The sequence below is a fragment of the Amia ocellicauda genome, chromosome 11 (genome assembly GCF_036373705.1).
Source record: "Amia ocellicauda isolate fAmiCal2 chromosome 11, fAmiCal2.hap1, whole genome shotgun sequence".
NCBI classification, from domain to species: Eukaryota; Metazoa; Chordata; class Actinopteri; order Amiiformes; family Amiidae; genus Amia; species Amia ocellicauda.
The window spans coordinates 34,633,790-34,650,764 of record NC_089860.1 but is presented as its reverse complement, the minus strand read 5'-3'; the positions used below and the strand labels follow the sequence as shown (position 1 = coordinate 34,650,764).

General features: G+C 45.2%; 1 protein-coding gene across 1 annotated transcript in view; it reads right to left on the bottom strand.

Annotated features, from left to right (window-relative positions):
- Positions 1-34: 34 nt before the first annotated feature.
- Positions 35-16,975, bottom strand: part of ext1c (exostoses (multiple) 1c) — an 81,807-nt gene continuing 64,866 nt past the window's right edge. Inside the window, exons 3-12 of the mRNA XM_066717610.1 lie at positions 16,069-16,162; positions 11,876-11,983; positions 10,676-10,795; positions 5,492-5,624; positions 4,999-5,117; positions 4,292-4,387; positions 3,943-4,029; positions 3,300-3,460; positions 2,326-2,497; positions 35-1,852 (exon numbers count right to left, since the gene is read on the bottom strand). Coding sequence (XP_066573707.1) covers positions 1,667-1,852; positions 2,326-2,497; positions 3,300-3,460; positions 3,943-4,029; positions 4,292-4,387; positions 4,999-5,117; positions 5,492-5,624; positions 10,676-10,795; positions 11,876-11,983; positions 16,069-16,162 — 1,276 coding nt within the window. The 3' untranslated portion in view covers positions 35-1,666. The remainder of the gene's footprint in view (positions 1,853-2,325; positions 2,498-3,299; positions 3,461-3,942; positions 4,030-4,291; positions 4,388-4,998; positions 5,118-5,491; positions 5,625-10,675; positions 10,796-11,875; positions 11,984-16,068; positions 16,163-16,975) is intronic.

The following is a 16,975-nucleotide window of genomic DNA, read 5'->3' as shown; positions in this document are numbered from 1 at the left end:
GATTTTGGAATGAAGGATAAAAACCTGCAGCCAGTTGCATTTATAAAATATTTTATTGGTCTTGCAGTTACATTAGATGTCAAATAAATCTTTTTGCTTTTTAAACTTTAATCTGAATCCCACGAGTGGAAAACTGTTGTTCTCCTGCAGATCTGTATAGGGTCTTGCCATTTGCTACAGTGAAAAAGGATCTTGTTTCATTGTCCACCAAGCCCCAGTCCCCAGTCCCAGGCCACCCTTGAGTCAAACTCAATTGATCTGTAGTCTTTTCTGCCCAGTGAGCATTTAACACCACCATGACTTGATAAACTGTACCCCTTGTCCCAGAGTACGACAGGACAGATGCTTCTCTGCACTCCAGTGTCCACAAATATGAAAAACTGCTTTGTATCTTATCATAGTCTAATTAAGTGTGGCTACTGAATCTGGGGCCCGAGCTTCCCAATTATCAGATTAATAACTCGGATTCCTTTTGAAATCGGCACCAATTTAAGATTGACATTAGTACTGAAAACCTGCCATCGGGACAGTCTCGCCAGATCCAGTCCTCACAGCCGTGTCAAGGTCCGGGATGTCTCCATTGATCTGACTTGGCAATTGATCTATTTACACCGTGTTGGAAGGCTGTGAATTTCCCTCTGGGATACAGAGGAATAAACCTTCCCCCATTCACTGATAACAATATGTAATACAAATTAAATCGCAGTAATATTACCTTGCCGTCTTGGTTTTAATCTATTCATCATATGCTGTGAGGCCTTGAGATCCGAAGGGCGGAGACGGCGAACAGAATGTGCTGGAATCTGAACTGCATCGGGGCGGATTGTATTCCAGGAGCTCTTCCACGTGTACTGTACTTGATTGCTGAGCCGTTATTGGTTTTCTGATGAACGGAGGATCGGATGGCTACGCCGATCTCTTGTGTGGTTCTGCAGCTGTCTTGGCGATTATCTCCGGAGTGAATCTATACGGCGCGGAAGATGTTTACCTCTTGTGTCTTTGTCAAGGTATTTACTGGCAAGTTTATGTTGCAGAGTGAAAAAGCGCGGGTGTATCCGTAACTGAAACTTAAGCCCTGCGTACGAAACGTCCTTTGACCTTCATGAGGCGGGTTTGCATGTGACTACGTGCCAGTTAGACTGCGTGCTGTGTTCAAACCAGGTTAATCCCTCTGGATCTGGGGTGCGCCATCCTAGTTCATAAATGAGACGGAGATTCTCATGCACAAACTGGAAAAACACGATTTTGGTTGATCCAGCATTAAATACAATCTTCCTTACACACAGAGCCTGTATTTGATTCGATCCTTTTTTTTTTTGGTAAGCTCTTGCTCTGGTATAACGGGATGTAAGCCTATTGCAACAAGAGGGCTTGTGTCCAGTCAGGGAGGAAACATGGCCGACTGTATCTGGCATTGTGGAGGGGGAGTTAAAGCCGGTGTGGGGTTGTGGGGGTTTTCCTCTCCTTGCCGGTCTCCAGCAGCCAGAGAACAAGGCCAGACAAGGTGCAGTTACTCCAGCTGGGTCTCTTCAGTCAATTGCTGTCTCTCTCCCCTCTCCCACATCCCTGAGCTGCAAGACAAAGGGATGCTAGCTCTCGATGGCTGCTGGTGGGCTACCGTCCCGGCCCCCCACTCACGGCCTCCCTCTCTCGCCCGTTGTGTCCTTCAGGGGCGCTCCAGGTCTTTGTACTTCTTGCGCAGGACAGAGACCTGGTCCTTAAAGAGCACGGGGTCCAGGCGGAACTGCGAGTGCGTCAGGGGCATGGAGCCGAACCAGCGGGCGAAGGCGTTGATGCAGTCCTGCCGCTGGGAGAAGTGATCGGGGTTGGCCCAGTGCGTGCTCTTCATGGCCTGGGGGTCGACAGAGACAGAGCATAGAGTTTGAAAGTGTGAAACGGTGGTGGGAATCTACAGGCACCTCCTGTCTGAGGTCCTGATGAAGTGACACTTGTTGTCTGAGGCCTTTTAGTGTATCGTTTAAGACGCATCCTTAATTTAAGTGCAATACCATGTAACATCACCCTTTCCTGGAGGGGAGTTGTCTTTGTACCATTTTGTTTGTCAGCACTGATTTGATTAGGTTGAGCCTATAGTAACATCAGGAGATTTATTTATACTACAGTGTGTGTGCGGTGGCAGGAGGGTCTTGACACAATGAACGATTGTTTCCAACTTGTGGTCTACCTTGTTGGGGTGGAAGTTTGTAGGCACGAATACATGTTCCCTTCGAAAGTCAGGAATGGCTTCTACATGCAGTGAGGCCTGGAGAATGATGTGGGCAGTGGCGACTGAACTATATATATGACCCTGCTGGGGGACCTCACCTGTGGCGTCTGCACCTCCTTGTACTGCTTCCTCTGTGTGACCTTGATTGGCGGCAGTCTGGTGACGGCCGACACCAGGAAGTTCATAAGGATGTCCTCGCAGTTGGCCGTTTGGTCGACGAGGGCGCGCAGCGTATTGGGGAGGTAGTGTGTGAAAAGGTGGTGATAGTACCTGGGCAGGGAGAGAGCGATCGAGATGCGGTTAGGGTTCTTGCTCGAACACGAGGCCGGAAGACCCCTCGAGGGCAACCGGATCGTTCTTATTCCACACGAGCTCCAATTCTGTTTGATCTGAATCACAGGAGAGTCCTTTTCCTCCAAGTCTGAAGCACTCGGTATTTAAAAGAGGAGATCTAAGAAATTTTATTTATTTCATATACAGCACCTTTTCGTGGTGAGATTCACGTTGAATCGCTGGTCCCTAAGCGCATTGAATTTGTTCAGGGATAGAGGGTTTGACCTTAAGTGAAATGTAGACACCCAGGCTGCTTCTCAGAGATGCAGCCATTGGCAATTCTCCAGACTTATCGAAATTGGCAAAAAGATCACTTTGAAGATGAAAGCTTACTGTATTACTGGTTGTCAGTTTCACAGGAAAGCTAAGAATGCAACAGTTCTCAAGATTGTAAAAGCCTTTGGTGTTAAATGGTTGGAAATTACAGGTCATATTGAGACATTTCATATATATATTTGATTCAATATATATGTTAATTCAAAACATAATTTACACGTGTTCTATTTATAAAGATTATTTGCTTAATTGGTATTTTGAATATTGTTTCAAGCCAGGGATTTTTACTTGAAGGGGTGTTTTACAGCAAGATACTCGGTTTCAATGGCAAATTATATAGGCCTGTGTGTTATAAGTGTGCAAGCGATGTCTTTTGCTGCTTTGATACCTGTAGCAAACCTGGCTGTGCACATTGCGCAGGGTTTTAGTGTGGCCCCTGGGGGACCTCAGTCCAGGGCCGTACCTGTGGTAGAAGGCAGCCCCCGTCAGCACGATCGAGTACTCATTGGTCCATTTGGAGGTGTACCCCCACACCTGCTTGCTGTTGTCCCAGAAATGGCTGCGGGGGGGGTAGCCCACGATCCGGTCGGGGAAACTACGCCACACCATGAAGGCAAAGTTCACCTGCGGATGAACGGGAGAGAGGCGTTTTTATTTTTATTTTCCTTTTTGTTTTTGTCTTGTCATTTTCCATATCCTGTCTCTGCGAGTTTGAACACGAACAGCCATGTGCAAGCCGAGAGGTGGCTGGAGAGAAAGGAGGGGGAAAAGTGGCTACTAGTGATCATTACTGGAAGGAAATGAACACGACTCGACTGAAAAGCAATTACCGGAGGGGTGTGGGAGAGAAACAGTACATGTGTTTTATTAGGAAACTGGTCAGGAAGGCGAGGAATCTGGGTAAAGTAATTCCAAAGAGTGGAGATGGATTGACCCCTCGACAGTGTCTGCCTCCTCCTACACTATCATCAGCTGTCATGAGCTCTACAATCATACCGGCGGCAGCACTCGACCTTCCACGGTCTCGGGGTACGAGAGGCTGAGCGATATCACTGTGGGCTCAACCGTTAACATAATCCTGTGGAGGACAAACTCAGAGGCCTTACCTCACTCGTTAACAGCACGGTGTCTTCATCCAGACTCAGTATAGCCTCTGTCTCAATGGCACTGTGGGGTAAGAAACGGCTACTGGTCTGCAGACACGAGTGAGAGAGAGCAACACCATTTAGATATAATTCTTTAGTCCTGATTATAGTGGTTTTGGCTCAGTATTTCAGTTTTCTCTCTTTAGTTTTTGCTGACATTTACTGTAACTTATCTTGCCCGAGCATTCAAGTTTTGATAAACATTACGTTTAAAATACACCGTAGGAAGGATGTGAATACTTTTGCAAGGCGCTGTAAGTAGCAGAATGTGAGGAGTAAGTTGTGTTGTATTGTGTACAAAGGGACTCGCCTTCTTCTTTCCATCCACAATCGTCAGAGGCACTGGGGTCGGGGGCCACTTGTTCCTGGGAGGGGGTGGCTTCTGGCAGTTCCACAGAATGATGATCTGAAAGCAGGAGAAATCAGTTATAGACCACCGAACCCCTGGCGTTGTCTTTCCCCCTCAATATCAAATGACTTGTAACAAAATTCTAATATTGAAATCAAGAATCAATGGCTTTGGTGGGAGGACGGGGTTCGGACTTTTCTATGGCTACAATGCATCACAAAAGAAACTACAAAATGTGAGAGGTCACCACTCTTTGCTGGTTTGTTTGGCAGTTTGTTGACCTTTGAGTTGTCTATTGCCGTGTCAGTCTTTATTCCTGGGGGGCTGAGCTGCTATTCCTAATTATTGAATTAAACAGATGTGGATAGATCTAACATTTAGAAGGTACTCTGCCAGACTCTCATTTATATAAGATAAGATCGGTGAAGTTAACTGGATGTTTAAGCTGTAACAGAAGCCAAATGAGGACAGCGGTACAACATCCCTGATGGATTGACTAAAGATCTCAATGCTATGTTTGTTTAGATCCATTTCAGGATGTAATCTGATGCTGTACACTTTCCTGAGATCAGTTAGAATCACAGACTGGGTTTCCACAGCCTGGTGTGGACCTGGCAGGCATTGGACTGAACTCAACCTGTGTGGTCTGCACTGGGAGCGTGCTCTACCTGTGAACAGTACTTCGACTTGGAGATCACTTGCAGGAGCTTCATTATTGGCTGCGATTGAGAGACCAACGGTGAGACGGCGTGGATTACAGCAGTGAATTCCTGACCAGGGCTGATACCTGGGGGGGGGGGGGGGGGGGGAGAGAGAGAGAGAGAGAGAGAGAGAGAGAGAGAGAGAGAGAGAGAGAGAGAGAGAGAGAGAGAGAGAGAGAGAGAGAGAGAGAGAGAGAGAGAGAGAGAGAGAGAGAGAGAGAGAGAGAGAGAGAGAGAGAGAGAGACACTGACTCACCAAACCATAGTGATTGATCAAGCAGAACTCTTTTATTATTATTTATTTTTTATTTCTTGGCAGACGCCCTTTCCATCTCAATAACCAAGTCAGAGGGGCTGGCAGCTTGGGTTGAAAGGTTTCATTAGGGGTGGGTGGGGTTACATAAGGAAGAAAAAGTGTCTGGAAATGTGGATCGCACTGGTGGCCCCGGCTCAGTCTTACCCTGGCTCAGGTAGTAGAAAGGGAAGTGGCCGAGGTGGGTGGAGTACTCCGGCAGCACCAGTAATCCTCCCGGCAGCGCGTTCCACATCAGCTTGTTGCGCGAGACGTGTGAGAACACGCGGTCCTTGATGATCTGGAGAGGAGAGGACAGACACACACATCATGCGCAGCCAAGGCGTGGGCGTCAGGCTTGTCTGCGGTCGCTCTGCGGATTAGCAGATTACGCGGCCTAACGTGAATAATGGGGATGTCTGCCTTGTACTGCTCTGTCACGTCTCCTGCGTATGGGAACTCCCAAATAAGATCAACTGTCTTTATATATCTCTGTCTCCTGCTTGGCTACAGTATGCCCATGATATTGCCCTCGACTTGAAACCTGTCCTGCAACGTAGAGAGACTCTGAGTCATTATTAGATTCCAGCGCTGCCCCCTCCTTTCACCGCGGGACAGTGTGCTGTGAAGACTGAGACTCGAGAGCGAATAGACAGGTTCGCCCTGCTTTTGCAAGACTGTTTCTTATTTTCCCCGCCTTAAATGTCTGCAATCCAGAGTGCTACCACAATAAAGAAGCAGCTCATCATTTCTGCAATTGCGATACGGCCTTATTCCACATTCCCGTAGGTTCCTTGAGTGTGATTCTCTGTAACTCTGCTTAGATAGTTGGACACCTAACCTCTAAACCAGCTATCCCATCGTACTGTAGCGCTGGCTTAAAGCAGAGATCAGGAACATGTTTGTATGTGTAACCTGATCACGTAACCCAAGATGTAAGCCCAAAGAAACTAAATGTAGATCTAACATACTAACCTCTCCTACGACCCAACAAACACTTAGTTGTGTGTACAGCAAACTTGATGTGATGACAAGTGTGGTGTCTAAAGGCCCGTTGACACAATGCTCTACACAGCCTATGAGACACTGACCTGGATTCCAGCATTTCTGCCTTTTGGAAGCTATTATTATTTTTTGATCCCAACCTGCAGAACGGAGAGTTATCTTGGAAAACAGAAATGGGGGCTGACGCATTAGCTGAGATTCAATTAGGATGCACAGCAGGGGTTGAGGAAAGAGATAGTCATAAAGAGGAAAGAGCCGAGGAAACGAAATGGAGACACCTGGGACGCCTGCAGGATGCTGGCGGTGGTCGGCCTAGCCTCTCCCAGGGGGATCGAAATGTAATCAGTCGAGAAAGGCCAGCGAACCCCGTGAGTTAGTCTGAGAGGCGCAGATACGCCCGTCTGGTCCTTTCCAGCAGGACATGGGACGTGCAGTTTCTCCGCTCAGACTGAAATAATTTAATCAAGCGTACTGTGTTAGTAGTAAGGTGTATTTAGTATTGTTGCAGAGAATGTATAAATACATCAATTAAAGGCTTTGATTTATTAGGAACGCCTATATATATTGTCAATTAAATCATTTTTTTAAGGGATATTCCCTGATAGCTGAATTAAAAAATGATAATCAGTGCTATAATATATTTAAGCTGTGCAGCATATACATATTATCTGACCAGAACATAATAATTGTATACCTTTCCCATCTTCCCTGGCTCGCTATAGAGAGATGTGTATTGTCTTATCTGACCAGAAGGTGGTGCTGTGGCTCTAAATTTCCCCAGTTCTGCTTTGCTCTAAGACCCTGCTGTTGTCATTAACATGGGACCTGAGTCTGCATTATCAGAGCCCAACAGACTTCCCTCACAGACCAGTTTACTCTACAGTCATCGTCTGCAGGATATTGTGAAAAATCACATGATTTTGTTGTGGTGAACCTTAATGTTTTGTATTCTTATTTTTATTTATTATAATTATTACAACTATAAGCTTATTTAGAAATGCCTAGTTTTAATTTAATATGTACTTTTATAAGGCAATAAGCAGCAATACATGGATATCCAGTTTTCTAAATGTATAGCTATGTTTTCTAAGCATGTTTTCACTGCACTTTTGTAATGCTTATATTGCTTCTTGTATAAACTAAGTCGCCCTGGATAAAGGCATCTTGCAATAAATTAATAATAATAATACATTTATTATTTAATAATATATGTAATATATTGATTTATTACATTTCAACACATTTATTACACTAGGGAGTTTATCAGTGATTCCTTCTAAAAGTAGAATTGTCCAATCTAAGTACCATCGCATATATTGGCTTTATGCAACATATGAGACGGGACTAAGATACACACCATGGTGTGTTTGAGTGTGCTCTGTTTTTGGCTTGGTGTTGTGCTGCAGTGATATTAGCTCTAGCTCATGCAGGCTATGGATTTTAATATGCCAGGGCTGCTGAGTCTCTGTCACAGATGAAGGGAAAGAACCAAAAATAGGAAAGTTTAGAGTGGGAATATCCAGGGATGTAACATTACTGAACAGACTGCGGATGACAACTGTGCTCCACTGATAGTGTCCCCCAGGAGTTTCCCCCGAGTCACATCAGAGATACAATTTTAGCAGCTCTCTATTATTATTATTCAGCTCTTTGAGTATAGTTACTACTGCACTTCTGTAATTCTGTAAACTGTAAGCCGCCCTTGCCAATAAATACATAATAATAATAGTTTAGTTGACCTGTGTAATACAATGTGTGTGTTATTCATTTTAAACTGTATATACAACATAATAAAAGATTGTGTGCTGTGGCTCCCCATCCCCTCAGTGTCCTCTTATGCATTTTTGGGGAATTATTTTTATGGAAGAGCAAATAAAAAAACATGATAAGACAAATAAAGGAATATTTTTTTCCCCCACTGTTCCCCAAGGACTTTCAAACGCCTTCACTGCATGCTTTATACATTAGAAATCGTGGGCGTGTATGATTTTATTTATGTCCCCAAACAGAGGCAGAGCTGTTTCCGGCGAGTTTTCAGAACGAGTGCAGGCTTATGTCTGTCTTATACGTATCTGTTGCCATACACATCAAACATGAACAGAAGGTTCATTTTGTCAGCGTTTCCGTATAAAACACTAATTTACGGACACCCCCCTCACAGCACAGCAATAGGAAAAATCACCAACAGTCTTAAGTCTTTTTTGGCCAAGACTCTGAAAAAGCAAAACGGGGAGATGCTGGGCAATGGGAGAAAGTGCTTAGAGCAACAGAGCTACAGAATAACCCGAGAGTGGCTCCTGTCTGTGTCTGTGGATTATTCTGTTTAATGTCTAGATCCTTGGCTTGTGAAAGCGACATCTCAATAGGACACTAGCTGACTAGAGAGAGAGTTATTGACAGCGGGAGGGATGTCTACAGATACTTCAAAGGCGAAACATTCAGTGTTTTCTCTCGAATCTGCTCTGGCCCCCGCAGTGAGTCTCAGTCCAGTGTGTGTTATGACATTGTGCTGGCAGCGACAGGCAGGACTGTACGGCTGCAGGTCTCTTTGCTCGGGGAAGCTCATTCTGGGACATGTTATCTGGCGGTCTGTCATCGCGGTTTCATTTTGTCCAGCACTGTGCTCCTTGTGCGTTTCTCCCAGGAATTTTAAGGTCAGAGCTTGCGCTGGGAGCGTGCTTTAAATAGAGCATGACAAAGCCAGCTTGAAGAGGGGAGAGGGAGGTCTCGCTGGAACAATAGTTAATATTATTGTAAATCATCATCTTCTGTTCAACATTAATTTCTCTTTGATGGCTATTATTACTGACTTATTGTATGTAAGAGTGGAAACATTGGCAGGAGCAGCAGTCGTACTAGAAGTATTTTTTCCGTCCCTTATGTGCGTGGGAAGTGCTTCACAGAACAACTGGAACTTTCTTGACAGAAACCGGAGTGTTAAAATGTGTCTGAACTGCTGCTGTGGAGCTGGTAACTAGATTGGACCTCTTTGTTTAAGTCCTGGGCACCACAAAGATGTTCAGCAGGTTTTGTATATATGTGTGTGTGTTATTGTGTGAGTTCGTGTCTGTGTGTGTGTGTACTAACGCGCATCTGTGAGGCAATGAACCATAGATGTAGTGAACTTCCCTGAGTAATACTCTTTTACTTGACTCATCTGGTTCTGGTTGAAAAAATCTCTACCCCCCCACCCCAGAACATGAAATAGCTTTAACAGCAGGACAGAGGACCAATCTACAAGTGTACAGATCGCTACCGCATGGAGAGACCCGGTGGGGCCGGAGCATTTAGGCTTCTTGCTTCCAGCCCACGCAACGCCAATGCAATGAACATCATCGGGGAGAGCACAGCTGAATCTTTGAAAATCCAATCTGAAAACAAGACTAGCTGGTTTATTTTGCAACTGATGGGCCCGTGTAATTGAGTAGAGAGAAGTGGTGACTAACAGATTGTGGTTCTGAAATGGGGAGGATAAAATATGCAAGGCCAGCGAAGGTGCACTTTTGAAATTATCAAGCATACTTGTGTCAGATCAGATCAGATCAGATATTTATCTTTTTTTCTTTGAAAACCTGACATACTCGGCCACTTCACTGCCCTTTAGGAGTCTGTATGCTCCAGTTTGATTATCTTCATATATATATTGAAGCACAAACATATGTGTGTTATACGCCAGGTCAGTTTAAAGTTCTTACTAAAAGGAACACAATCTGCCGGTGTCTCGCTTCAGTGGGTAAGAAGAGAATGTCTTATGGTCGTCGGCCTGAAGTGAATTCTACAAAACACAACTGGGAGTTGCAAAGGGCCGAAGCCCAGCTCGATGCCACTGGACCGCGAAGCTTCTCCTCACGCCACCCCAGTCCAGGGACACGTTTGCTACAGCTTTGAAGGGGCTGAATTCGAGGCTGGCAGATGGATTGTGGTTCTTGGGGACTTGCCGGCTGTTCGATTCAATGAAGCTCTGTGCCCATACTTATCTCTCTGTCTTTTGCTCTCTCTCTCACCCTTTCTTCGTCATCCTCTCTCTCTGTCTCTCAATGTTGACAATCAGAGCCATCTCAGACTGTCCCCTCGTGCAAGCTTTACCCTGGTCAATTTACCATAAAGACTTTGGCACTTTTACTATGGTTGTACCACAGTTGTGCAGTGGTTAACGGCCTGTCACTGGGCTTTACTCTACAGGTGATGATAAAACCACTAAAAACTATGGTACAACTCAAGTAAAACCATGTTAAAAGTGCTAAAGCCTGTATGGTAAAATTGCTAGGGTCAACTTGAAGAAGGTTCCTGCTGATCAAGGGTGCCATCTGTGCCCCCATTGCCTCCCTCCCTCCCCGCCACACCCACCTCTAGTGTGGTCAGCACGATCTTGTCCACAGAGGAGAAGTAAGCCTCCCACAGTAGCTGCGTGCGCTGCCGAAACGCCAGGATCTTGTCATTGCTGATGGAGCGGACGGTCGAGGGCACCTGGGACAGAAGAGGAGACACAGTACTCAAGGGGTTTTGCAGTAAGTGTAGTTTTATCTTCTGAGCAATGTTAACAAATTAACAATGTTAATAAAGTTAACTGACAGTTGGCTGAAGCTGCTTTGATTTAGACTGTGGACAATATAATTTTTAATACTTTTATTTATTATATATATTATATTGTACTGTATTTTTAAAATCAATATTTTACACTATTTGACCTTTACCCTGTGTGGATGTCTTAGTTGAAAAAGTAGCTGTAATTTGGAGCAATTTTGTGAACTGCCCCCCCCCCCCCCCACCAATTCAAAGGGGCACTGTAGTTGACATGACAGAGCTTTAAAAAAAAATGTCTGTGCTTTAGCTGTATTTTCCATGTTATTTTTCTTGATTCATTGTTCATGCTTAATAGAGCTTTAATCACACTGATAGGGGAGATCTCACGGCTGCAGGTAGCTAATGACAGCCAGGTAAGATCTTGGCTGTGAAGTGGAGGTATGAATAGGGATTCGTCCCCAGAGATTTGAGTCTCTCTGAGGAGCGATTCTCCTGCCGCTGCTGGGAGCCATTGTTCTGCAGATGGCTCTGGCTCTGGCTCGGGGTGAGCGCAGAATATATAATCCACAGCAGTTTATGCCTTCACCCACATCAGCGCTGTGTCTGCAGTGACCTCCTGGTAACTTAAAGGTACACATCAGTAAGGATATATTTGGGAAATCAGAAGAGCGCGGTACACAGCAGGTTCTGGTTTTGGGCAGTTGGATAAAAGTGGCAAAAAACAGTTTAAACAATCCATGGAAACTACAATAGCAAGCACACAAACCCAGCAGCTTTACTGAAATACAATTCCAGTCTGGACCCGGAGGGTTGCGTCCCAGTTCTTAATGAGGAAACTGAATTAAACATTTCAGCCCTGGGCCCAAGTCCTGGGTGATGAGACCATTAAACCTGCACTGCTGGACCGCTCTCGGGAGCCAAATGTGGGAGCGTTGACATGAGTGATCCACTGCCCAGAGGGAGTTGTGTGTAGATTCGATAGTGTGTGTGTCTGAGAGTGGGATGTGGGGCTCGGTGGGGTACCTGCAGCAGGAGTCTCTCGTCCCCCTCGATCACAGCCTGGCTCCAGTAGATCACATCGGAGAACGGCAGCTCCCAGCCATTGCTGAGCAGCACGGGGATGCAGGCAGCCTGCGGAAACGGACACACCATCACACACAATAGCAGTGCCCTTGTTCATGATCAGCAATGAAGACAGACAAGAGAAGCACAGAAATTAATCTGAATTATTTTACAAACTTTTGCTTCTGTGACGCAAAAGTGTCTGTAAATCGCAGCAGGAATGAACATCCCTGCCAATGTGTTTCAGCGCGGGTACGAGCAGGGTTTATAATTCGATAACCATAATCAAACATATATGGCTATGGATCCCATCCAGCACTTGGAGAAGGTGGAAAGGTTGAGGTTAAGGATCAACTCGAATCAATCTGGTCCCATTGTAAAATCACAGTACAAGACACAATGATGGGCTCACCCTATAGATCTGTCCTGAAACAGGAATCTGAGCCCACAGTTGGTTATGTTTCTTCAGGACGACTGAATGTGGCGTCACACTGTCGATTAAACACGCTGACCCTGTCCCTCTCAGCCCTGGGATGTCACCCTCAGCTACGTCATGGCTGTTAGAATAGGGCTCTGTTGATGGCCTCTTTTCCGGCCGCAAATCTTTTTATAAGTACCAAGTCTCCCCTGAAAGAGACGAGTCTTTAAATCATCATGGAAACCTCCAACAAATTCGACATACGTCCAACTGGCAAATAATGGCATGAATTAAGCGAACTGAGCTTAACCTGGAATCACAGCCAGGAGACATTATATCCTTGCCAGCTGCTGTCCAACTGAGAAGAAAGCTGCCAGTGGAGCAAACAAACACAAAACCGGCCTTTAACAACTGCGGTGGTGATTACATGGCAATTATAATCCAATGAGCACTTAAAATAAGGAAGCACACAACCAAAAGACTAAGAATAAGTGGGAAAGTCCAACAAAAGTCTGTTAGGTTTCTGTGTTTTAGTTGTTGTTTTGTTATGTCATCTACATGACACACTTTGAGTCACAGTGGTTCCTTAGTAAACGGAAGGAAAAGCCTTTATCTTTAGCAAAAATCAGATTATCTCTGTAGCTGCTAAGCACTGACCATCAGCCGTGTGAAAAGGCAGCATTAGGGCTGTTGCAAACATTTTTAAATGCCTATTTAAGTAGCTTCCCTATAAATAATAATAATAAAAGTAGGATTTTCCTCAGATTTTACACACAGCTATTTGACATTTTGCCAAACAAGCAAACAATAAAATCTAGTTAAAACTGCAGCGAGAATTCTTTCACTCCTTTGCTCTATAAACAGACATTGTCACGTTGCATTGGAATGTCGATAGCATAACAACTGTCAATTAAAGCTCCCAAAACTGGCAACAAACACAAACCCAACCCCCCCTCAATAACAGAGCATACAATTTTTTGTGTGTTTAACATCTGTTTTTTATTTCAACCTTGGTTATCTGACGCTCGGTAACTTTTTGGGCACAAATTTAAAGTCGAAACCTTTTGAATCTGACCGATCAGACCCGACACAGGTGACCAAATCAGTTTGTCACTCTTCCCCACCAAGGCCCATTCCAGCGGCTGATTCGTACAGTATCCACGGCGCTGACCAGCTCTGAGATTGAGTTTCGGAAGCTATTTCTGCTGGAGTCGTTTGTTTGCGTAGCAGAAACAGATGGACCAGACACTCATGATCGAGTGAAGGCTGGAGTACAGGGAGAAAATAAACTTAAAGACTTGGTCTGCTTTATAGGCCTGTTCCCTTTATACGGCCCATGTCACTGGTGCATCGTTAGCTTTTATCTGTACCTGGAAACTAGCTTCCCCCTGGACTCGCTGATTCTTGAATTATTTTTGTGGAAAGTATAGATTTAGCAGAGAGGTATTCGTTGCACAATACAGTGGCTATAAAACACCACAGTATTTACACAGGGTGCCGTTTAAAATGTACCGTATCATCATCATATTTTAAGGACTGACCCATCTGTGCAAACAGCCGTTTTTGCTTCTGTTTCTACTGCAGTTCCCGTGGTATAAATTACAGGTCACAGTGCTTCAGTTGCTTATTATAGTTTTTTTCTGTACAGCAACAGTCCGTATTGGATATACAGTTGCCAGAGTATCTTGTGGTAGTACTTTTGTGGAAGTGTTTTTATTTTAACTTTCAGAATAAATACTTCTGCATATTAGTGATCTCTCTATCTGCGTGGTATGACAAGGACCCATGCTCAAAATCAGAAACTCTAATCCTCCCCTACCCCCCGTCAACTCAGTATTTCCTATGGGCAGCAGAAATAAAGCTCAGCTTGCAATGAGGGATGGAAATGAAATTTCCTCTTGGGCCGTCTTCACAAGAAATGACATTCCTGTATAACCTCCGTCAGCTTAGATTCAAAACAAAATACAGGTTTAAACTCTGTAACGTTTCCCTCTGTCAGTCTGAGCTCAGGCGATGCGGTGTTTTTTTTTGTTGTTGTTTTATTTTTCGTGGGGGTGGGAATTTGGCTGAGTGTACGAGTTTCCAGAGACTGATAATTGCCAGTTCTTTTGTGGGTTTGGCTGCTTGGAAGAAAGTCCGACTGCAACCGAGGGCTGGAAGAAAGAGAACGAGAGCGACAGGGAGGGAGCCAGCGAGATGGAGGGAGGGAGAGGGAGGGGGGGAGGAGGAGACACCGAAAGGGCGACTTTTACTGCCAAACCACAAGAGAGCTGCACTATCAGCACAATTCAGAGACACGTAGAGCAGAACTTTTATTGAAGTTTCCGAGTGTGAATTCCATCTGAACGAGTGAAGATCTGGAAGGAGAAGCAGCTCCACAATACTACAGTGTGTCTTACACGGCTGGCTGAAAACAGTGTGTGTGTGGTGTCTGTCCTGGAGAAGTGATTAAATACCAATCTGTCTGTTTGTCAGATCTTTCTACTTTTTGGTTTGGTTGTGGTTTTTCAATTCCCGCCTCCAACACATGATTTCACAGCAAGCGATATTTTGGCATTCAGTGTTTTAACAAGTTCAGGGGCATATGTAGCTGAAAGGCGGTCTAGAAAAATATATTTTAAACTAATTTAAAAATGGGGATCCTCTTTATGCTCATATAATGTAGTCTGACTTTGGTCTTGGTAATCTGACATGAATACTGAAATGGCCAATCCTTGGTTGACCTCATACGGACTCCCTTACACCTGAAGGAAGGCGGAATAACTTTTTGTAAACATTTATAACCTCAAGAGGAAATTATTGATCTTCAAAACTGATGGAATTCCCCCCACGGCTGAACTGTTATGCAGGCAGGGAAATGTTGGCCTTTAAAGCATGCAAATACCTGCGGCCGCTGTGTGGTGTGGGGGGGGTGAGACTGCCTTGTGATGCGGAGAAGCTGCCTGTGTTGTTTTTCCTGCCTCTCCCCATTCTAAGGCTGTGCTGTAGAAAAGGACTTGCCCCTGCGTGACCACGAAGCTTAATTACACAGCACTGCCACTGGCTGCAAACGCTCTAACGAGCTCTGTGCAGGGGACGCCAGGGCTACAATTAGGCACTTTCAAGATATCCATTGGTGATTTATTACTGCTCTGCTTGTGTTAGTACTTCAGATTAGTGGACATCGAGCCACATCTCGTGGTGCCTTCAGACCGTGGCCTTGGGTGGCTGAACTAGGCTTTTCCACAACCCGGAGGGGGCTGACTGGAAATTACTGGGGAATCCCATCAGTCTTATGAAGGGGCCTACAGCGAATATGGTTTTTAAATCTTGGTCATCTGGGGATGGGATAGATACATCCTGTTGGAAGCCTCAGTGACTGAAAGATGAAGATGAAAGAGGTGTCCGGTTCATATTCTGCCCACGTTGACCGTACTGCAGGGGGGTCCCAGGAAGTGGGACGGAACAGGGAATAAAAAGAGTGAGGTGATCTTCAGACTGTAAATATTAAGTCGTCTCACATTAACTGTGGACAGGATTATATTCGACGTTAGCTGGGCAGTCTAATTTAATTCTTCTGGGAACCCCACTACTTGCTACCTGGCTTGACTTCCCTTCAAGTGTGCAAGCGGGTTACACAGCAGTGTCTACTCTGACATGGTCAATGTCTCTGAGCTTGTGGTATCTTTCCGAAGGTCTACAACACCGCATTTCTGTGCCGCTCTCTCCAGTGAGGTGGCGAGGCCTGGGCTCTTACCTGCAGAGACTCGAGGAAGCGGAAGGAGCCCAGCCGGCGTCCGCGGGGCACCAGGCAGAAAGTGGAGTTGTGTAGCAGCTCCTGGTAGTCAAAGCTGCAGGGAGAAGCACACAGACACAGGTGGCCAGTGAGTAAGAGCACACTGGGGGGGGGGGGCGAGAGAGGAACAGTCTGGCACATTTCAGTTTGCTAAACATGAAGAACCAGGGGTGCTGAACAGGTTCACGTAAGCAAATATTCACTTCAGTGTATAATCGTAAAAGGACTGTGCAGCTTCTAAGGACTAAGTGGCATTGAGGTGTATAGTGAGAAGGTCTATTAAGAGTGGTTGCCAAGCCTGGACCTGGAGGGGCCCTATGTCTGCTGGTTGTCACACCAGCCCTGTACTCAGCTGCCTACCCAATCGATCTCCACCTGTTTAAGAGCTGAAAACAACTGACAGGTCTGAAATCACACCATTAGTCACTCATTTAAGGGTTCAGCTAAGAGCTCAGATGAAGCACAAACCAGCAGACACAGGCCCCCCCCCCAATAGACACAGTGGCCCTCAGCAGGCACAGGGTCCCCCAGCACCGGGGTTGGGAACAACTGTTCCATTAGACATCCTCCAGTACTAATTTCTGCTTGTCTTCTACATTGTATGTAGGAAACTACAGAAATAAATTAAAAACTTAAATTTAATTAAATTTAATTTTAATCTGGAATTCCAGTATTCTCTTAATTCTGTATTACTGTATTATTATTCTTTGTTGACCCCCCCCCACTCCTGCAAGAATGCAAGCCCATAAAAAGTCCCTGCATATCAGCCACTGTATAACCCATGAATCATGTTTTATAACTTTCCTTTTCAGAACTGCCAGAAAGAACACGGCTGAATCGCTCAGACGGCGGGCGAGAATGCCACAGG